This window comes from Salvia splendens, chromosome 3 (genome assembly GCF_004379255.2).
Source record: "Salvia splendens isolate huo1 chromosome 3, SspV2, whole genome shotgun sequence".
Lineage (NCBI taxonomy): Eukaryota > Viridiplantae > Streptophyta > Magnoliopsida > Lamiales > Lamiaceae > Salvia > Salvia splendens.
Genome location: NC_056034.1, coordinates 40,603,127 through 40,624,229, shown reverse-complemented (window position 1 = coordinate 40,624,229; position 21,103 = coordinate 40,603,127). Strand labels below are relative to the sequence as shown.

The following is a 21,103-nucleotide window of genomic DNA, read 5'->3' as shown; positions in this document are numbered from 1 at the left end:
GTCGATGACGGATGTCCAGCAACAGCAGGGGTCTCTGACTTGGTTGTATTATGTTTTGGATCATCCCCAGGTTTTGTAGGAGGTCCACTATCTTCCTGGTCAGTATCAGTGTCCTTTCTCTTCTTTTTGTTGCAAGGAGTCTTGTCCTTCTCACTTGAGATCTCTACAAGATCATGAACCTTGCTGGGCCCCTTCTTTTTCCCAATCCTACGCCCGATGATTCGCCTCGATGCGCGCTTCATCCCTTGTTTTCTCTCTGCATTCTTCTCGGCCAGTAGGTGAGCCCAAGTGGCTCTAGCGAATCTTGACTTCCGACAAATAGTCTCTTCAATATCCTCTTCATCAGGTTCTTTGGTGGCTTCCCTTGAACTCTCTTCCAGACCCTGGTTGATTTGAGGTTCAGCAACTGGTTCAGTTTTATCAGGACCACTCCTCTTGATCAGTATGTCCTCCATATCCTTCGTCTTGCTTGATTCCCCAAATGACTCATTCCCTTCAAGCTCCTTGTATGATGTTCTTGACCACAATGTCACCTTGCTAACATTAGGCTTGTCATGTATGTGCACCATAACTGGGAGCCTTTCCGTATTCCCACAAATCTCGTTCATCGAACTGGCCAGGTAGGACAATTGCTTATTCAACATGTCCATATTTTCTTTATGCTCTTTCTGGGCGTTTTGCATGCCTTGCACCACTTCATTATTTGACTGAAATTCACTCCTCATGGTTTGTTGGTAAGCAAGCATCTCTCCCATCATCTCTTCCATAGATCTTTCTGACTTGTTTTGGTGTGGGAAATGGTTAGGGTTTTGCTGATGGTGGGGATTATACTGGGTGTTAGGGTATGGGTGGTAGGAATAGTTTGGCTGATTTTGATGAGAGGGGTACTGGCCGAATTGGTTAGAGTTGTGGGATTGACTGTGATTGGGATTCAAGTGGTGTTGGTAGGGATATTGCTGGTGATGGGAGTTATACTGGCCGTTGGGATACGACTGGTAGTATGGATGGTTTTGGTTGTAGGGGTAGTTTGGCTGATTTCGGTATGAAGGGTACTGACTGAACTGGTTGGGGTAGTGATGCTGGTTAGGGTTAGAGTTTTGGTTTTGTGGGTTTTGGTTTTGGGGTTGTTGGTTCCTTCCTGACCAGTTAAACTGGTGGTCAGGGTTTGCTAGGCCACGGTTTGGGTTTTGGTTCGGATGGGAGTTATATTGGTTCTGACCTTGACCTTGGTTTTGATTCTGGTTCCCATCTCCCCAACGAAAGTTCGGGTGATCCCTCCATGGTGCATCCCGTTGCCTACCCTGGATCCAATTCCCACTTGAATTAAAGTAGCCGGCAGCATTGACCTGGTCCATACTGGCCAAGTCGTTTGGCTGATCATAGGTCAACCCTTGATTCCCTTGCTTTGCACCCTTGTAGCTCCCAGTTGAGGAAGGTGGTGGAGTGTTTTTCTCAATTGCACTCAGAAGTGTCTTCTTCAACTCCTCCATCTTCAAATCCATCTTCTGTTCAAGCTTCTGCTCCTGATCAGTAAACGAGGCACTTGCAACCCTTTCTCGGCTGTATCCATCCCTTGAATTGTCGTACTCCTTCTTTGCACTCAGTAGCTTCCCTAGGACCCTCTTCGCTTCGCTGACCCGTAGTTGCGTGAAGCTTCCTCCGGACGATGAGTTTACAAGATCCTTGGTTGCCTTGTTCATCCCCTCATAGAAGGTATGGTGTATCTCAATATCCGTCATGCGATGGTTCGGACATGCATCCAACAGACCCATGTATCTTGACCAGTACTGAGTAAGGGTCTCATCATAACTTTGTGTAACTCCTAGAATTTTTTCTCTTAGTGCGCTTGTCCTGGCCGCTGGGAAGAACTGATCCAAGAACATCATCTTGAAGTCAGACCAGGTTCTGATACAATTTGGTGGCAGCCTCTTGAACCAAGTATTCGCCTCCCCTTTAAGGGCAAGGGGAAGGGCCTTCAGTCTGTAATCATTTTCGCTCGACCCCGCTGGCCGCTTTTGAGCCTTGCAGATTTTGCAAAATTCATGCAAGAACTCGTATGGGTTGTCACAACTCCTCCCTAAGAACATAGGCAGGACGGCCATAATACGAGGCTTCACGTAGACTGCTTCTTGTCCTAGGGTCATGACGATTGCTTGCGGTGGTTCACCATCCAAGTGGGCGTACAATGAGCTTATCTCGGGATCATCTTCCTGGTCGTCAGCCATGTTGGCTTTCTCATCTTCAGCTGCGGATATTGATTCCGGTTCACTCTTGATGGCTGTGCCGCGATCCTCCTCATCGCTCGCATCCAAGTCAACAGGCAAGGCAGTGGTTAATTCTGAATGAGTGGTGACTGGATTCACCCCTTCTTTCTTTGGCCAGTTGGACTCAGTTTCATTTAACTGCGGAACACAAAAAATAAAGAAAAGTTTATCTACAATATTTACACCAAAATTCTTAACAAAACTCCTCATAAACTAATAAACAAAAGAAAAGAAAAAATAATTAACTATATGTACACCAAAGTGTCATGCAACAAATGTATGCAAAAACGCCATCCATCCCCGGCAACGGCGCCATTTGATAGGAGGGAAAAGATGAGACTATGACTCTGTGTGTGTGTGTCAGCTGGCCAGGAGGGTACCTAGATCTAGCTGTGTCGTTGGGTCTGTGTCTATCTTCCCTATCAACAAAAAATACCTCAACCCACTTCTACTGGCTAGTATAGTGGAGTAAGGGTCGAATCCCACAGAGATGGATGTAGGCGAGATACACTTGCGATGACATTCTGGGAGCGGTTGGTTAGCTACCACGCTTTTTGGGGTTGAGTTTTACCTAGTCGGAAAATGAAATGGAACCTATACCCCTCCTGACCAGTAGGTCAGGGTGGGCTCTAAATGTTGCGTGCTAAGAGAAATTAAAGTGCGTGTACGAGTGTGTATGTGAGAAGCTACTAGACAAAACTTACTAAAAATGACTAGACAAAAGGTAAACAGAATCAAAGGACATGCTGGCAGACTGCCTCCTGGGTGTGCAGAAAAGCTGAAAAAGTGCAAGTACAAAAGCAAAAAGCAACAAAAGCAACACAAGTGGTCCCACTCTTTGATTGTGACATTATCTTCTTCACCAAGCTAAACAACAAGATCTAAAAAACTCCATTGATGAATGATCAAGCTTGAAAATTCGAAAATGCAATATTTAACCTGAAATCGAGAACGAAAGCTAAGAAAACTGAGATCTACGCAAACTGGTCAGCGGGACAAGGTGACAGAAGCAAGCAGAAACGATTCTCATGCATTTTTAAGGACCTTAACCCGATTAAAACCTGTAAACACTCTAAGAAAACCTTGATCTAACTAAGCAAAGCAGATTCAAGCACTTAAACAACAAAAATCAACGTAAAACTACCAGATCTAGTTACTAGGCAGAAAGAAATAATAAGCAAGCTGAAACATAAAATAAAACCACAATAAACTTCATTGCATTCAAGATTATCACCCAAAAGATGTTTCAACTAAGTAGCTACTGGAATCCAAGTCAAAGGCAGGCAAAAACAAGTTCTTAAACTAAGAAATCTTAAAAACAAAGCAAGTAAAAGATTGTTTGGCTCATCGGAAACTTAAACTGGAGGAATTTCTGGAACTACGGCGGCTGGAATGAATCAGGCATGATGCTCCTCGCCGGCAGGTGGCCAGAATCTTCAAGTCAGGATGCTGGATTTAGATGGAACTAAGAGCTAGTGGAGCTATTCTCCTCAAAAGTGATGATAAGTCCTAAGTAAAGTGGTGTGTAGATTCCTTTTCTTTATGTTCAGCTCCTATTTATAGGGTGGCTTGCCCTAATTTCTAGGGCTTTCTCTTCATGTGGAATGACAATTTTGCCCTTCTTTAGATAGGTGATTATTCCAAGCAAGTCCTTCCTTCTCGTGTCCAGTTCTGTAGCATCCATCCTGACCAGTTTGCGTATTTTCTGCTCATACTGACCAGTTTGCACACTCTTCGCAGCTTTTTCACTCGAATTCCTTCTGAACCTTCCCTCCTGATTTAGTACTTCAACCTGCACACTTTAACAACTATTTTGCAGATATTATCCAATAAAGCACCTTATACTGACCAGTAACCAAGGCCTAGAATGCGACTTATCAAGCATGAAGCCGGAAGCTCAACCGCGAGGTCTCCCCCACGCCGAGGTGTGCATACGACGGTGGGCGAGAGGATCGAAACAAGGAACACAATGCGCGATACCCGAGCCCACATTGATCTATGAGAAGACCTAATCAAACACATTTGGACGAAATTCGGCCACGAGTAGTGGGTTTTTTTAATTTTATGAATTTAATTATGTAATTTTTAATTTTTAGGATTTTAATTATGTACTTTTTAATTTTTAGGATTTTAATTATGTAATTTTTATTTTTTTGTAATTTTTAATAGTATTCCGAATATTCTTAATGCATTTTAATTTTGTGAAAATGTTTTTATTTAAATTGAATAATAGAATGGTGGGACCCTTGAGCTTGTCCTTGCGAAAGAGCACGGATGTGAGTGTTGTGCTCTTACCTAAGAGCTGGGAGTAAAAGTGGGTCCGGGCCCACATCCGTGCTCATTGGCAAGAGCACGAATGGAGATGCTCTAACTCGGAGCTTTAAAGCTGAAAATTATATATTAAAAGCTTGAATGATTGAAACAATTAATTACTATTCTAACACTACTAAATACACCACATATAGTACATCATTATTCTTTTTCATCATTTAATTAGCTTTGATATTAATCTAAGATATAACATATAGGTGGTGTTCAATTATTGGGGATCAAAATAGTTCGATAATATTTGAAATCAATATTAATTTTGTGACACATATATACCAAGATTCATGAGACAAAACTAATCCTACGTGCCAATGTCCCTAAACTAAGGTGTCATTCGTTTGCCATGGGCGGACCCATGTAGAAATAGGGTAGGACTAAAGCCCTTAATAAAAATATTTTTTAAACTATTTTCTTTTATAAATTTTTAAAATTTATTCAAATTTAATGTAAATTATTATATAAAAGCCCTTATAAATGATCTAAAACACCAAAAATATAACTTTAGAACAAAATTTAGAAATCACAGCCCCCAAACATATTTTTTTTCTGCGCCCGCCCCTGTCGGTTGCAATGACTCATTGTTATATGATTATCTATCTAGACATGATTAAGATGCGAATTATTATAGTTGGAGAGATGGTTATTATTAATTTTCACATGATTAATTATCTAGGGTTAAATAGTGAGATTCAATTTCATGAATTCAACATAGTACTTAATACATATTTAATCATAAAATATATTTAGTGTTGCAAACCGAACCACCTCTAAACCTAAACTACTCAATCCATCAATATATCGAAAGATTATACCATTTCGAATCTATTAATATGAAATGGGCACCTTCTTACCGGACTATTTCCCACCTTACCGGACTATTTCTCAGCTAAACTAAACGAGTTGCCGGTCAATCATGGTGATATGGAAAGGTCGACAAATAGTTTGAAGTTTGGGCCTATTGCATTTATTGCAACCCCCATCTATTGCTTTCCGTACCAACTGTCTACCGGCAATTACCGGTCAACTTTACCTCCTCGCTTCATTTTATTGACTTCGTTTTTCTACAAATTATAGATCACAAATTAAACAAGTGCAATATTAGAATTAATCATGTCCAATTTTCTCGTTCTATATATACTTTTTTACTTTTGGATTAATGATTCTTTTGATCTCATGTTGTTTAGCGTGTATTGGGAAATTGAAACATAAAATTATTAGTCAAAGTGTAATCGGCTTTCATTTCTTTGCTACTGTTCATGACTTCAAATCACAAACAATTAAATAAGTAAAATTTGCCAATCCCCTTTTTTCACCGACGGTGCGTGTTTATCCCACTATAAAAACACTACCTTTATATGTATACTTCCTTTGTTTTTATATAAGTATCATATTTAGTTTCTTTTTTATTAAATATTACTATATTTCAAATCAAAGAATATGATTATGACATTCTTTCTAATCTTATCTTCAATTAATACTTTTCAAATCTCTTAATTAATTGTCATCCAGCATTTATTACGGTACATATCTAGCTTTCAATATATAAAAGTAAACCTTTTAATTTGTTTTCATTTTAGTTCAATATTGTCATCAATTTGGAAATTAAACCAAATACATATTGACATGTAATAATGTGGAAGTTACAAATGAAGAAATGTTTTTTATGTTGTTAATTGAAAAAATGGGATAAGATAAAAAAAACAATAAAAAGAAATTTAGAAAAGCTGTAATCCAAAAACCGTATCCCTACAAAAAGAGAGATTGTGAAAAAGAAAAGCAACTTCTCAAACTCTCTCTTCTTTCACACTTCATATCTCTCTCTCTCTCTCTCTCTCTATGATGCTCTTGAAGAAGACATATGGAGGAGGGAAAGAGCAAAGAGCCGACACCAAGAGAGAATTCAAAACCATCAATATCCAATTACAATAATCATAATCAAACCATGATGATGATTAATCAACAAATCTGCAACACCAACACCTTATTCGATGATCATCTTAGCTTCATGGACGGTCACGATTTCACCTGCCCTTCTTCTGCATTCGACGATTTTTTTCTGCAGCCGCTGCAACCGCCTCCGCCGGAGAGCTCCGAGCTGGCCGCCTCCTCCATCTCCTCCTCCTCCGCCGAGGCCGCCGCCAACGATGACCGGAAAAAGATCAATCAGGTTGTTGATGAGGATGAATTAGAAGAAGAAGCAAATAATGAAGACAAGAGTAAGGAAGTGTAAGAACTAAAAACCCTTTTTTATATGTCTCTTGACTTGGAATTCACACATTCACACACACAAAAATTAATCGAGAAAATGTCTTACCAATTAAGTTGTGCTTCAGTGTCATCTTTATCACGATCATGGATTTATTTTTTGAATTAAAACCCACAATTTTCTAATATTCTGAACTGAACAACTCGAATTCTCGACCTAATGATTAGAAGAGAAGCATCTTACTAATTGAGTTGCGCTCATTAACGGGGTTTGTGTGGTGTGTGTGCGTGATCTGATTATTGGGGAAAAATCTCATGATTTAATGTGTGATGATGTTTTTATTTCTTGTCTTTGTTTTTTATGTTTTTATATTTATTTAATCAGATTGAAACCAAAAAAGAAAAATCAGAAAAGGCAAAGAGAACCAAGATTTGCTTTCATGACAAAGAGTGAGATCGATCAATTGGACGATGGGTATCGATGGAGAAAGTACGGCCAAAAAGCTGTGAAAAACAGCCCTTTTCCCAGGTATTTTTTCCACACACTAACACACTCTTCTTTGATCTTCCCCCTAATTATAGTATCATTAATTAATGACTAATCAATAAAGTCAATTTCCCTTGCTCGTGAATATAAAGGGATGGTGGTTAAGAAAAGTAGGTCGTCTTTACATTAACTAATTAAATCATTCCATAATCGGATCAAAATTTTTAAAAAAATAAAAAAAAATCACCTATTGTCTTAGTGTATGTTTATATATGTAGGAGCTACCATCGTTGCACTAGTCCGGCATGTGGTGTGAAGAAGAGAGTGGAGAGATCTTCGGAAGATCCATCAATTGTTGTCACAACCTACGAAGGCACGCACACTCACTCCTGTCCCATCACGCCACGTGGCGCTGTCGGCTTCGGCATTTCCCCGGTCGAAGCCCCCGCCCCCGCCCCCGCCTTCCACAGGGGTGGCGCTTCGTCGTCCCTTTTCGCCATGCCTCAAATTCATCACTATCCGCGCCAACAACAACAACAGCAGCAACCACGACGACCGTATTTTACAAACTTGACACAAGCATCACCTTTGAGTTTCGGGAATAGTACTAATTCTAGGGTTCCACCTCCATTTTTGCCATCATCAACAAGTAGTGGATCGAGAGATCATGGTCTTCTTCAAGACATGTTGCCATCTGAGATGTTGAAGGAGCCAAAAGGGGAGTAGAGAGTAAGTTTTTTTTTTTTTCTTTTAGTTGCTAGAATAATTCATATTTTCATTTTGTCATAGTATTTATTAGCTAACTAGATTTGGAATTTTGGGGGTTGCTTTATGTGTGAATCCCATTTTATAGACTAGCTCTATTGATCATGTAAAATTATTTCACTGGTTTTGTCTAGGAGGGATTAGTTCTTTTGTTTGTTGTATTTATACACTTTAATTTCATCTACATATGGATAGTTTTTTTTTAATTTAAGTTATCTGAAACACTTTGTGAATGGGGAATCTTGTCCTTTTGTATATGAATTACATTTACACATAAGAACTTAGGGTTTAGGATTTGTAAATTTATGGCATTAATTACTTGTGGAGATTTACTAATTTGCTAATGAGAATAAGCATGGGAGTTGGAATTGATAACATTCTTGGAAATGAAGACTCTCAAATAAATGATGTGGGAATTTTGGAATGTGAAAAATCGTGTGAATTCATTGCGTGTAGTTTAAATTTTAGTGCAGGTGCAAAAAATTGCAAGAAAAGATTCATTAACTGATGGAGTAGTACTATTTTATTGAAGTTCATTAATGTGGAAAATTGTTTTATCTTTTATTTGACTTGGCGACCATATATAGATTGATTTACTATATGGAGAGAGTGTTTTTTTTAGTATATTAAATATGATGGATTTTGTCTTAATGAATATGTTGATAAAAGTTTTATCAGTTAGCTAGTTGACCATAATCAGAGCGCACTAATTTAATTAGTAAATAGGAAAAAGATAATAATGATTTACTACTATTGCATATTATTAATATTGTGTCGGCACGTATTAGAATATGTAAATATATTTCTAAATTAATATTAGCGATATGTTGCTTTTCTTTTCTTTTTTTTCCTTTTCGTTATTTTTCATCTTTTCTAGCTCTTTATTTCTTGGAAGTTTTTCAGCTCTTAATTTACTACGTAGTACTATCAAATAAATAAACTAACTTGTCGATATCGAGCTACTCAAATAATAAAAGTGTACTATAAATAAGACCCCGCAACTTAGCAATTAGCTAAAAAAAAGTAATGATCCCCTCAAAAAAATTATGTGTAGCATGTGTTGAATATAGATGTGCCATTACCTAAATTTTTAATCGGGACCAAGCTAATTACGAATTAAATTTAGCTTCTATATATTTTACCTTATAATGTTGCCTTAGTCTACTCCACATGGTTAGCTGATTTTTCTATTTGCGCTTGTATTTAATTTTTTAAAAAAGATAGGTAATTGCCCTATATGAGTAATTTATAATTAAGTACTCCGTATGACTTAATAAAAAAATGTTACTAATATATACGGAGTATATACTTTTTTTAAAGTAAGGGTAGTATTTCGACAGTTCATTGAATTGAGTGTTATCAATCATATGGATAATCGAACTGGGATTCCATTTGGGGAATAATTTAATCCGAGTATTATATGTAAAATAAATATATTAATATCATTTAAAAAAATTATGTGTACAAATGCCATGAGCAATAAATATAGCATGAATTTAAATGGGTAAATTTATATACGTGGAAAGAGATATATATAATACTACTTAGGGACAATATATATAATACTACTACATAATCGTCATTGTGTCTCACGCAATATATAGGTAAATATGAGTAAATATCAGTTATTGTATTAACATTAGCCAATTGCCATCATATGTCACAACCTATAAGTATAGTGGCATAAAAGGTAATTAGTGCTTCTCAAAATTCACCTGTATCCCAAGAAAATATTTCAGAAAATTTATGTTGGAACACAAACGTTAATTTTCGCAAATATCTGGTATACTTTTTACAATTAATAAGTTTATGTTAATTTGTTGTCGAGAATGTGTGACTGTGAAACATGATATTTACCCTTTTCATTTTATAACCAATGATGTTCGGTATATATATTTTCTTAAATTTCTAATGAATCGAAAAAATTATTGATTGAAAAAAAATAAGCCTATGCTTTGTTTTAGTCAAAAGTAGAATCCCTTTAATGTGGTTTACAGAGATAACACACTACTTTAGTTTTAATTAATTGTAAATACCAATTTCCTCAGTTATTTATTTATTTTGTGCACTAATTAAATCATCCAATTATTACAGCACAGACATTGCAGATATGCATTTAGTTAGTGTAAAGTAAGCCTATTTGCGTCTACATAGTAGATACCTTAAATATGACTTTAAGTGCCTAAATAAACGCTATTTTTAATAAGTAATCTTCAATATTTTTTCTTCAACAATTTAACATAAACATCGAACCTTCGACGTCATAATTCAAGCAACAAATTGAAATTTCAAATCATTTTCTCACCTTTCGTGAATCATCATGACATTGTTTTGCGTTTTTCTAAGGTCAAACAAGTTTGCAACTTTTATGAAATATCAAAGCTTTTTACTATTACAGCTCTTAATTGTCGAACCATTTGTACAAATAGATCCAATTGTCAAGCCAAAAAAGTACAATTACCAACCTAATAATTCAAAACAAAACTTTCCTTGATTAGATGATGTACTTATTCATGAGATAAAGTGTCCACAAGCGTTTTGAGTTTGAGTGGATCATCATGATTTAGACCAAAATATACAATAGAGAACAAAGCCTAAATTTTTTTTGTATATGAGGCTGATAACTTAAAACTAGTTTTCCACACCAGCTAAGGCTGCAGATTGATTTATACACTACACTAGCAGGTTAATTGCTCTCTACCCATAATAACAACACTTCGACAATCGAGCCCAAGCCTGAGCCCGAGCTCGGCATAGAAATCTGTTACAGCGAAGCAGAAATACATTATTGCAACATCATCGAATTCATGATATAACAGTTGGGTTACTTTAGACAGCGATACGAGAGGGATGAGTTTGTGACTAGTAAGAGTGCTGCTGCAGCTCCTCCACGAGGATATTGGTAATGTCGCTCGCTCAACTCTCTTATAGTTAGGAACTCGGTTCCCCTCATATTTCGCTTGAACGGGTAGCCATCATTTTTGTTCATACAGATCACATTCCTGCAAAAACACACATTAAAACTTTCGATAATTATTATTAAAAAAAGATTTATTAAAAGGCTCAAAATATGAACATTGTAGAAGAGTAGAAACCTGAATACTTATTCTTCCACATCCACTCCTGAGACGCGGACGCCTGGACAAGAAGCAAAATATTTAAATCCTCAACTTTTTTTTAAAAAAAAGGGTGTCTGTATTGTCGAATCTAACCTGTTGATAGCGTGCAGGATCGTTGGCTGGAGCTTGTGCATACCCAATTTCCTAAAATAGTGAAGATAGTGGTTTCAGGAAAGTGGATTAGGTTTTTCAAATAGCCAAAAGAAAAGAACTCCACTTATCTGATCCTTCATTCCTTACCTTAGTGCCTTGTTTGGCAGAAAATCCAGGGACATGGTACTGAATATTGAATGAAAGAAAGAAAAAAGAGTAAGAATTTAAATTGTGAAATCCATGCGTCGTATATTTATATATACATGTAAACTGACCGATGATTGAGCAGCCTGCTGGAACGGCTTGGCTTGGTTGTGAATCTGAGCTTGCATTTGAGGAGCTTGTTGCAATGATGGTCCAGATGGGTGAGAATGCAGCTGAGGGTGCGGGTTGGACGGCTTCTGTTGCTGGGGCTCATTCAGCGCAAGCTCCGCAGGTTTCTCCCACTACAGAAGTATATTCGATATGAGAAATGTTTATATGAACACGGCATAAACATATAATACACGATGAGACATTCCACCTTGCTTTCACCAGTCAAGCTGTTGTAGTAGTACTTGTATCCATCAGGCGACGTGTGCTCGGACCAATTGCTTGTAGCAGCAGCAGGAGTACCACCAGTAATGGCAGGTGAGGGGGTAGTTGCAGCCGTAGCTGAATCTCGGGCTGGTTGCGTATTAGCGGTGTTTGCAACGGGCTGAACTACTGCTCCAGGCCAAGGAGACTGGAAGGAAGAAAAAAGATTCTTTACAATATGTTTACTGAGTAGATTTGTGAAGGTAACAAAATGATTTAGAGATGTATATAAGCAATACCTGCTGTTTAGCAGCTACTTGACCCTGATGAGTTGCTAGGTTTTGAATCGCCGGTTGTCTCTGTTGCAGCTGCTGTTGCAGCTGATTTAGGGCTTGTTGAGAAGACTGGAAAGTAGCCTGTAGAGTTTGTTTCTGTTGTGACAGCATTTGAGCCAGCTCTGAAGGCGGCTGATTAAAAGGTTGAAGTTGCCCAGGGTACTGTGGCTGATTCCCAACTCCAGGAGCTTGTCTGTGAGCAGACGATGCGCTATGCTGCACTTGTATCTGGGGGGGAATAGATGGTTGACTGTTCTCTACTGGCAGAGATTGTGATGGTGGGGCCTGACTATATGGGGTCTGTATCAGACCTGGTTGCATCTGTGATCCCGGCAAACTATGATTGGAGAATGATGTCGTGTTTGATGGAGGTAACTGCACAGGCTGTGGTGACTGAAGAGGTCGCTGCCAGGGCGATAACTTTGAGCCATTAGAAGGAATTTGTGGTACGGACTGGTTATTATTCTGAAAAGAATAAATAACAGATGTTAGCCCCTCAAAAAGAAGATGCTTTCGACAATAGAGCTTAATTTTCCCACTTACAAACTGAGATATATGCGCAGACGAGGCAGGAGGTGCAGGAAATGAACTGTCCATACTGCCAGGAATAGCTCCAACAGGATACTGGATTGGCCATAGAAAACATAAGTAATATTACAGGCGAAGAAGAATAGAATGAAAGCCAGTGACCACTCCTAAAATAATACTAGTCAATAAATAGGAAAAAACATTGTGAGCTCTTACTGGAGTAGAAGAAGCGGCCATATTCCCAGGCCTAGGCTGATACTGATTAGTATAACCTTGGTTACCAGCATGAGAAGGTGGTCCTAGATTCTGCGTGCTTGGCCATGAATTAGGATTGGGGCCACCTAATGGCTCGTGATGATCTGACGGAGTTCTACAGATGATCACATGGAGTTCCATTAATTCACAAAAAATTAGAAGCCTTGAAATTTAGAAGTTTTATATTAGCAGTAAGTCACAAGAAAGAACCTGATCCCAGGGGTAGAAAATCGATGGCCGGGTTCACCAAAAGAAGGAACACCTCTACAGAAGGACAAACAAATGTGCGATGAGTTTAGGTGCATTTATATGACTCCCTACACAAGGAGATGAAAATGAGCAGTGCGTAAAGCTACCTCGAATCTCCAGGTCTAGGTCTTTTAGGATCAGCAAATCTGACAGTTAATGGTTGTTCACAGCCCTGTGATCCATAAACCGAACAGTACGTTTATCACTGACCACAAGTACCAATGTGGATATCCGGAATTAAACAACCATTGAGGAAAATTTGAAGGGAACATACTCTCATAATATATATTCCATTTAGAGCATCAATGGCCGCTTGTGCCATCTCTCTCTGAGAGTATTTGACAAATCCACAACCTGCACAATATCAGAGACGAGAAAATATCAAATCAAAGAAACGTAATTGCCTCTAACTCCTGTAGCCTGTCCAATATCCATACAACAACACCTTTAAGTGACGTAAAAGGCAAAAGAAATATTCTTTAGCTTATGTATAATAAATTGAAGTCCCAGCCATAAATTAGAAGAATTTTCAAGGATATTCACATCACATATTTAACAAAAGATGAAAAGGAAGCCTTGGCCTCATGAAAGGGAACAACATACCACGGCTCTGCTTCATCTCATCACGCATAAGATAGACATCCTCGACTCTACCATAAGGTAAAAAGATCTGAAAAGTAATGCCAGTCACTATGATAATTCAAACAAGTAACAATGACAGTAACAAACAAATGGTATTACGATAAATTATGTGATCTAACAAGCCACAAAAGGTGCAAAAATATCAAGAATAATTTATGCAATGAAATGCAACAATCAATGCAGAAAAAAGCTAGCTTTGAGCAGAAAAGCATACCTCTTCAACTTCCTTCTCAACAGCCTGTTTGTTCAATGACCCAACAAATAGCTTGTATTCGGTTGCACCTGAGATCAAATTTACAGACCAACATTTCACCAAGTAACTAAAGTATTAAATCACCCATGAAGATCAATAAAAGAGTCGAAGGCAATAAATATATTCACAAACAGACTATTTTGAGCATTAAATGTTGCAGAGAGACAAGATAATCAAAACACACCAATACGTTCTCGCTCTCCATCAGCATATCTAACTTGGATAGGACTCATTCCCTGTGTAACCCAGGAATAAATATACATATGTGCACAAGTGTAAGCTATAGGCAACTGAGGAACTGACAGAAAGATATACCCCAGGTAACGTGTACTGGTTATGCAATGCAGCAATTGCCCTGTCAGCCTCGTCAGGAGAAGCATATTTAATGAAACAGCACCCTGCACAAGCCAAAGGTTGGCACCAACATTTTACAATGATATTCATCCTTTATCCGAGAAAAAAACAGGGCACAGTAATTTTAAAGCTTAAATTAAATTATTCTAGGTAAATACTGAAGATAAAAAAAAATTTAAGATATTTATATCCAATTAAGAAGCATTAAATAGATCTGGATGCAAACCCATAACTCATAGACAACACCAAACAAGGTACAATAACAGCTATTCTTTCATAACTAAAGAAAAAAGGTAAGGTAAAAAGAGCTTAAATAAAAAGCAAGGTAAAAAGGGCCAAAATGGATAACATAAGTTATACTACATCACAACTTAATCAGATAATTACCAAAACCATCGACAAAATCAAATTATACATCATCAATTTGTTCAAGAGATGAAGACAAAGAATTTGTGACAACAAATTTAAATTAGTCACAATCAGATACAGAATTTGAAAATAAGCACTTTGCAAGGATAATTAATGCACAAACTTTGTACTAAAATAAGATGGCATCACCCAACTGTGATAACTGTAACAAACACAGATTATCTTTATTAAGTAATCAGATAAACTACCAATTACAATCTAAATTAAGTTAGCAGAGGTGCTAGACATAGACAGAACAAATAGTGTTCCAACAAAATAAAATAAAGATTTAAATGATTGTGATAACACAACCACAACTAACACAATAATCGTAGGCAAAACTAAGGAACTACAAGAAATTGCTATTGGAAATAGTTAATACACACTATCAGAAAACCAACTGAATCGTGACAGGTCGTAAGGTAACACTCCTAAATGAATCATTCCCCACCAGACTGAAAAAGAACTACTAAGGGGGTAAAAAGAACCAAATAACAAATCGTTAATGGATGAAGAAGAATGAATCAGTGTTCAGGGAAAGTGAGCTCCAAATAAAAGGGACCTTGGAAAAATTGTCCTGCCACTAGAACAACTGTCTGCATCAACATATAACAATAGAAATAGCTATGGTTCATCACATTCATGTGAAATTCTACAACAGCTGCAACATAAACTAATGGGCACACAATGGGATCAGTAACATAAATAGTGTATCTCATTCATATTCTGCTATGAATATCTATACTAATGAAAATTGAAATAAGCTATACCCATCAACAAATATGCACCTACAGAACAAGCCATGGGATCTTCATTCAACAAAGTGCATCAACGGAACTAACCATAGTGAACCCAGCAAGGTCCACTATTCCACTCACATTGGAATGTTAGAGACACAAAACAGATACACTCTTGCAAAATCCTATACCACAATACTATTTATCTAATACGCTGAAATAAAATGTAAATCAACACAACACATCCACCATATTACTGATAAGAAGCGTTACTATCAAGGGGATAAAACAGTGTTGTCGGTCTAAAATATCCTGTACGCGGTACTACTTCAGTTGATCTCGGATCCTACGATGAAAAGATTCACAACCGAATATCATGGTCAACAAAAATTAAATGAGACTGTCCGGATCCAATCATTAATACAAATATGATATAGTGGAGTAGAAAATAAAACCAAGCTGCTTAAGGAGCTCACTTTCCCGTAATTTGTTATGGCATGAAACCAAATTGGCCATACTTGCATACACATACATATATACCTTTCGCATCACAATGAGAGGAGAATTCTGAAGATAGTAGATGACAGGATATTTACATATAAAGTGCCCATTCATACAATCATCATCGTTATGGCTAAAACCACATCCAATCAAGAAATGTATAAAGTTAAAAAAGCCAACATGTTTAGTTGAGCGAATGGATTTGGCCATACACGCAGTTCAAATAAGTAAATTTCTAAACACAACATAAATGGTTGGTTTGCTGGAAGTTTTACTGATTATCAAAGTCAAAACTAATAGCATGAATCCCCATCAGCTAAATAATACATCACGCACAAAATCCAGGAGATACCTATGTGGCACCATATGAACATGAAGCTAATCAATCTCACAAACAAAACACAGCCGCAACAAAAATATTATACTGAAGATAACAGGATAATCATATGGTCTCAACAATGAAACAGCTACAACTTAATCAAATCCATCAGCACGGAAGCAGTTATGTGTTCAGACCAGCGACCGTGAATAGTGAAATATTGACTACGGCCCCAATCTTAAGCATCAGCAGACATAAATATCTTGATTTAACAGCACATGTAATTTGCAGTACTAGATAAATAAAATAAACGAGACAGACCGAGAGAGAGAGAGAGAGAGAGAGAGATTTCACCACAGCCACTGAATAGTAACTTGCATACACCAAACATCCATAAAACTGATTAATGCACAAGACTGGAGAGAATATGTAAAGAGCTGTGATTACAGAATAAACCTCATCACTTCCAATTCATCTCAATCTTTCCGAATTCGACATACACCAAACATGTAATTTTGCAGAACTAAACGAATAAAAATAAAAGAGACAGGAAGAGAGAGTGGGAGAGAGAAATTTCACCACAGCCACTGAATAATAAGCATACACCAAACATCCATAAAATGATTAATGCACATTACTGGAGAGGGAAAATGTAAAGAGCTGTGACTACAGAATAAATCTCATCACGTCCATAATTCCATTTCATCTCAATCTATCCATTCACCATACACTAAGCAAAATGAGAACTAACTTAAACCATGCACAGAATCTTATAAAGTGAAACCATTTAACAGCATTCTAGCAAAATAAAACTACCACGATATGTAAAAAAAATAATTTTAACCCATTCATGAGATAAACAACAGATTATTGTCTCCCACGTTACAACATAATTTTTGTCAGATAATTAGTGTAAAGCAAAGTTAACATGTTCTAGACTGTGCCACATCTAAAGAGGTCTACAAAGGCCAAAATGGTTCACCCTCATTAGTATACAATGGTTAACTTATGTAATAATTAGTCTAGTCTTCTTCTTGGATGATGGAGCATGTACATAAAAGAAGAAGGCGAAATGAACAACTGAAGAGAAACATAAGGCTACAATGGCCTCCTTCAGCCCTCCAAAGGACCTGAAAAGACACTTGCAAATAATTTTAATGTAGTAAAACACAGCATAAAAACATACCTTGCGGCTGGCCAGTCCTCTTATCCTTGATCATAGCAACTTCCATCACACGCCCATGATTTTCAAATAGAGGTCGGATCTAGAAGAACATAACAAATAATAAATATGCCTCACTAACAACAATAGAATTCGTTTACAATTGAAATTGCTCAAGAGAGAAGTTCAAGAGTATGTCCTTAAATGATCATCAACAATGCATATATTCAAGAATTGAAATCATCGATACAAATAACTTACATCATCTTCTGTGGCTGTCCTCGGAACAGACCCAACAAATAGTTTGGCGAATTTTACTCCTTCTCTGCCTAAAAAAACAAAAGAAATTTTATTAATTCAACTAGCACTATATGTGGCAGTGGACCAAGACGAACAACATAAAAAAAGAATTTTTATCCACAGTTCACAGCATCATCTCATATTCAAAGTATGAGCATTAAGGTAGTAAACAACAACCATCATAAGGAAATCACATATTGAAAAGGAAACTTGAAAACTATGATATAGTAGAATAATTAAAATTCCAGCTATCATTATCTCCAAGCACCAATCTAGTACAGAAATTCTATTCAAGAAACTGAGCAAGAATAATTAAAAATTATGACTAGCATCCGTTCAATATTTACCACTCTTTAGACTCTCATTAACAAATATTTTCACATATTCCGTATTGACCTTTGTCCATTCTTTCATCTAAACAGGGCCACACAACAAGTGCAAACATCACAATGCAATCTAAATTTTGACCAACAGTCCAATAAAGTAACACCACTCGAACTCACAAAATACCTGGAGATCTTTCTCTACCAGAGTAACCACGTTTTTGGCCCGAGAGAGCTGTAGGAGGCCCCCCATAGTTATCAAACCCAAAGCCTGCACCATCACCACCACCTCCATCCATTGGTCGAAATCCTCCAGCTTCACCATCACTGCCAACTGACCTTCTAAAGCCTCCACCATCACCACCACCTCTACTCATCGGTGGAAACCCTCCACCATCTCCACCGCCACCACCCATCTGCGGAAACCTCCCACCATCACCTCCAAATCCACCGCCCATTGGTCGAAATTTAGCAGCATCAACCCCACCTATCGGTCGAAACCCTCTTCCCCCAATTCCACCCATCGGCCCAAACCCATCTCCGCTGCCAATCGGAGGTCGAAACCCCCCAATTCCATTCCCAATTGGTCTCATTCCCCCAATTCCATCCCCAATTGGTCTCAATCCCCCTCCTCCAACGCCTCCCACGCCGCTGCCGCTGCCACCGCAAGGCGGAGACCGGTAGGGCGGCGGGCTGTCAAACGCCCTAATATTCTCCCTCCCGCCGCTCGAGAACCCGCCGGTATAACCATGTGTATTGTCGCGCCCCCCTCCTCCACCGCCGTCTCGATAATTATCCTGTTGACGGTGGTGTATCGGAGCTCCGCCGCCGCGGGAGTGCCTATCGCCTGAATTGTATTGGTGAGGTGGAGCGCTGCTATTGCTATACCTATCAGTACCTCTACTCCTATCGAATTTCTCCATCAAACTTGCAAAATTGGATAAAACCCTAACCCTCTATTTTCAAAGCTGAAGATTTGTGCAGAGAAATTGAGTGACTGAATGACCAATCATGAACTGAATAGCAAAACGACACCGTTTTTAAACCATTGTTTTCATAGGAGTACATAAATTCTTTTCATTGGGCTTTTTAAATTCAAATCAAGCTCCAAAGCCCAATTTCAGTTAATCTATTTCTAACTTTCTGAATAATCTGGTTTTACAAGATTATGGATTTTTTAACTGTAAAAACCTTTTGTCTTAGGTATTTTTATGACACTATTCTTTAGTGTAGGTGTGAGCATTCGGATTTCGGATCGAATTTTTGTCCAATTCGATCCGATCCAACTAAAAATCCAAAATTTTTAGAAAAATAAATCCAATTTTATCTAAATTGTCCAAATATCCGAATGTGTAAATTTGAAATCCGATGAAATCTGACCTGGTCCGATATATCCGAAATTGCATAAAAATATGTAAATCCAATACCAAAAATCCAAAAATTTAAAAATCTAATACTAACAAAATTTGAAAATGTATCGTACCAAAAATATAATTGGAATTGTTCAACACGGAGTTTTATATGTGTTATATATGTTATATATGTTTTGGATTACGTCAATTTTAAAATACCCGATCTGATTTGAAGATCCAAATATTTTAAAATATCCGAAGCGAACTGAACCAAAAATCTGAACTAAATTTTAAATTTCGTTTTTGTTCAAACTAGATTCTTGAATTTAGGATTTATCCCCTACTTCAGGGAATTAAATGCATATTCATGTGTTTGGCCAATGGAGCGACCGTGGATTCCATTTTTATTAATATCTCATGCCAGAAGAAAAATTATGCATTTCAACATTTTACAAAAATATATTGTTTTGATGTTTACACAAATATAAAGTTCTACTATTTCTTATACTGATGTTTATTTACATTCGATTAGTGTGTATATATGTATGCTCATTTTCAACCTGAAAGTGATCCGACCTCTTTTGGCTATTTGAGAATTTTAAAATATAAGTCTCGATTCGCTGATTTTTTAGAATTTAAGATTAAATACATTATGTTTTTTGTACTATATTCCACATCTATAGTATTGTTAGAAAATAAAATTTAATTCCCTGACGATACCTTTCTGAAAGAATATAGATATGCAATATAGTACAAAAGGTATTATCCCACGAGGGAGGATTACTAAAACTATGTGTATCTAACTAAAAAGCAAGTAAATTTGTTTATTTTGGAAATAAAGAAAGAAAACTACTCCTAGTTTGTTTTGAGCCACTTGTTCATCTAAATCATAATTTCTAATTACTTTTCATTATTTATCGGATCGTATTGATTTTACGTCCTCACGCATTGATAAGTGATCGTAGAATTTTACATCTCCAAATAATTTTAGATACATCCCCATCGAAACTGACATTGGATTATCATCCGAAAAAACTGTCGATATATGACTAGGGTTGGAACGGTACGGTATACCCGCCGAAATGGCCATACCGCATACCGTATCGTACTGTGTGGTATGACAAAAACCATACATTTACCGTACCGCTTTTGTCGGTATACCGCAATTGCGGTATACCGAAAAGTCGCTATACCAAAATTTAGATATCGTTACCGTACCGCTTTTGTCGATATACCGTACCGTGATTTCGGTATACCGTGATTTCCGGTATATACCGCAATTACCGTATATGCGGTATACCGTGTTATTTGCGGTATATACCGCAATTGCGGTATGATGCGGTATAATGCAGTATATACAAAATGCATACATTTACCGTACCTAAAGCTATCGGTACGATATGATACCGTACCGAAAATTCGGTATTTTCGATATTTTTCGGTATGGTAAGTGCGGTATTTCGATATTTCGGTATATTTTCCCAACCCTATATATGACACTTTAAAAAAATAAAATAAAATCCCTTAATCTAGTAGTAGTAGTAGTGGTGGTGGTGGTGGTGGTGGTGGTGGTGGTGGTAGTAGTAGGTAGTAGTAGTAGTAGTAGAT

General features: G+C 37.4%; 2 protein-coding genes across 2 annotated transcripts; one reads left to right on the top strand and one right to left on the bottom strand.

Moving 5' to 3' along the window:
- Positions 1-6,365: 6,365 nt before the first annotated feature.
- Positions 6,366-8,283, top strand: LOC121793543 (probable WRKY transcription factor 48). The gene is made up of 3 exons (XM_042191567.1): positions 6,366-6,818; positions 7,183-7,326; positions 7,563-8,283. The coding sequence occupies exons 1-3, from the start codon at positions 6,451-6,453 to the stop codon at positions 8,008-8,010; spliced, it is 960 nt and encodes a 319-aa protein (XP_042047501.1). The 5' UTR covers positions 6,366-6,450; the 3' UTR covers positions 8,011-8,283.
- A 2,235-nt stretch (positions 8,284-10,518) lies between these two features.
- Positions 10,519-19,168, bottom strand: LOC121796055 (flowering time control protein FCA-like). The gene is made up of 19 exons (XM_042194769.1): positions 18,331-19,168; positions 17,782-17,849; positions 17,545-17,623; positions 14,355-14,437; positions 14,224-14,275; positions 14,001-14,068; positions 13,748-13,814; positions 13,419-13,498; positions 13,252-13,316; positions 13,106-13,159; positions 12,857-13,010; positions 12,656-12,736; positions 12,077-12,577; positions 11,785-11,985; positions 11,537-11,707; positions 11,409-11,447; positions 11,262-11,312; positions 11,145-11,187; positions 10,519-11,051 (listed from the first exon to the last, which is right to left on the bottom strand). The coding sequence occupies exons 1-19, from the start codon at positions 19,064-19,066 to the stop codon at positions 11,044-11,046; spliced, it is 2,601 nt and encodes an 866-aa protein (XP_042050703.1). The 5' UTR covers positions 19,067-19,168; the 3' UTR covers positions 10,519-11,043.
- Positions 19,169-21,103: the final 1,935 nt, after the last annotated feature.

What these genes read in the sequence shown, in the direction of transcription:
- LOC121793543 (XM_042191567.1), top strand. Translation starts at nt 6,451, where the DNA reads ATGGAGGAGGGAAAGAGCAAAGAGCCGACACCAAGAGAGAATTCAAAA. An exon ending in GAAGACAAGAGTAAGGAAGT is followed by an intron (nt 6,819 to 7,182) that starts GTAAGAACTAAA and finishes TTATTTAATCAG; the next exon opens with ATTGAAACCAAAAAAGAAAA. An exon ending in AAAAACAGCCCTTTTCCCAG is followed by an intron (nt 7,327 to 7,562) that starts GTATTTTTTCCA and finishes TTATATATGTAG; the next exon opens with GAGCTACCATCGTTGCACTA.
- LOC121796055 (XM_042194769.1), bottom strand. Translation starts at nt 19,066, where the DNA reads ATGGAGAAATTCGATAGGAGTAGAGGTACTGATAGGTATAGCAATAGC. An exon ending in TGAGATGAAGCAGAGCCGTG is followed by an intron (nt 13,499 to 13,747) that starts GTATGTTGTTCC and finishes GATATTGTGCAG; the next exon opens with GTTGTGGATTTGTCAAATAC. An exon ending in ATGGAATATATATTATGAGA is followed by an intron (nt 13,317 to 13,418) that starts GTATGTTCCCTT and finishes TATGGATCACAG; the next exon opens with GGCTGTGAACAACCATTAAC.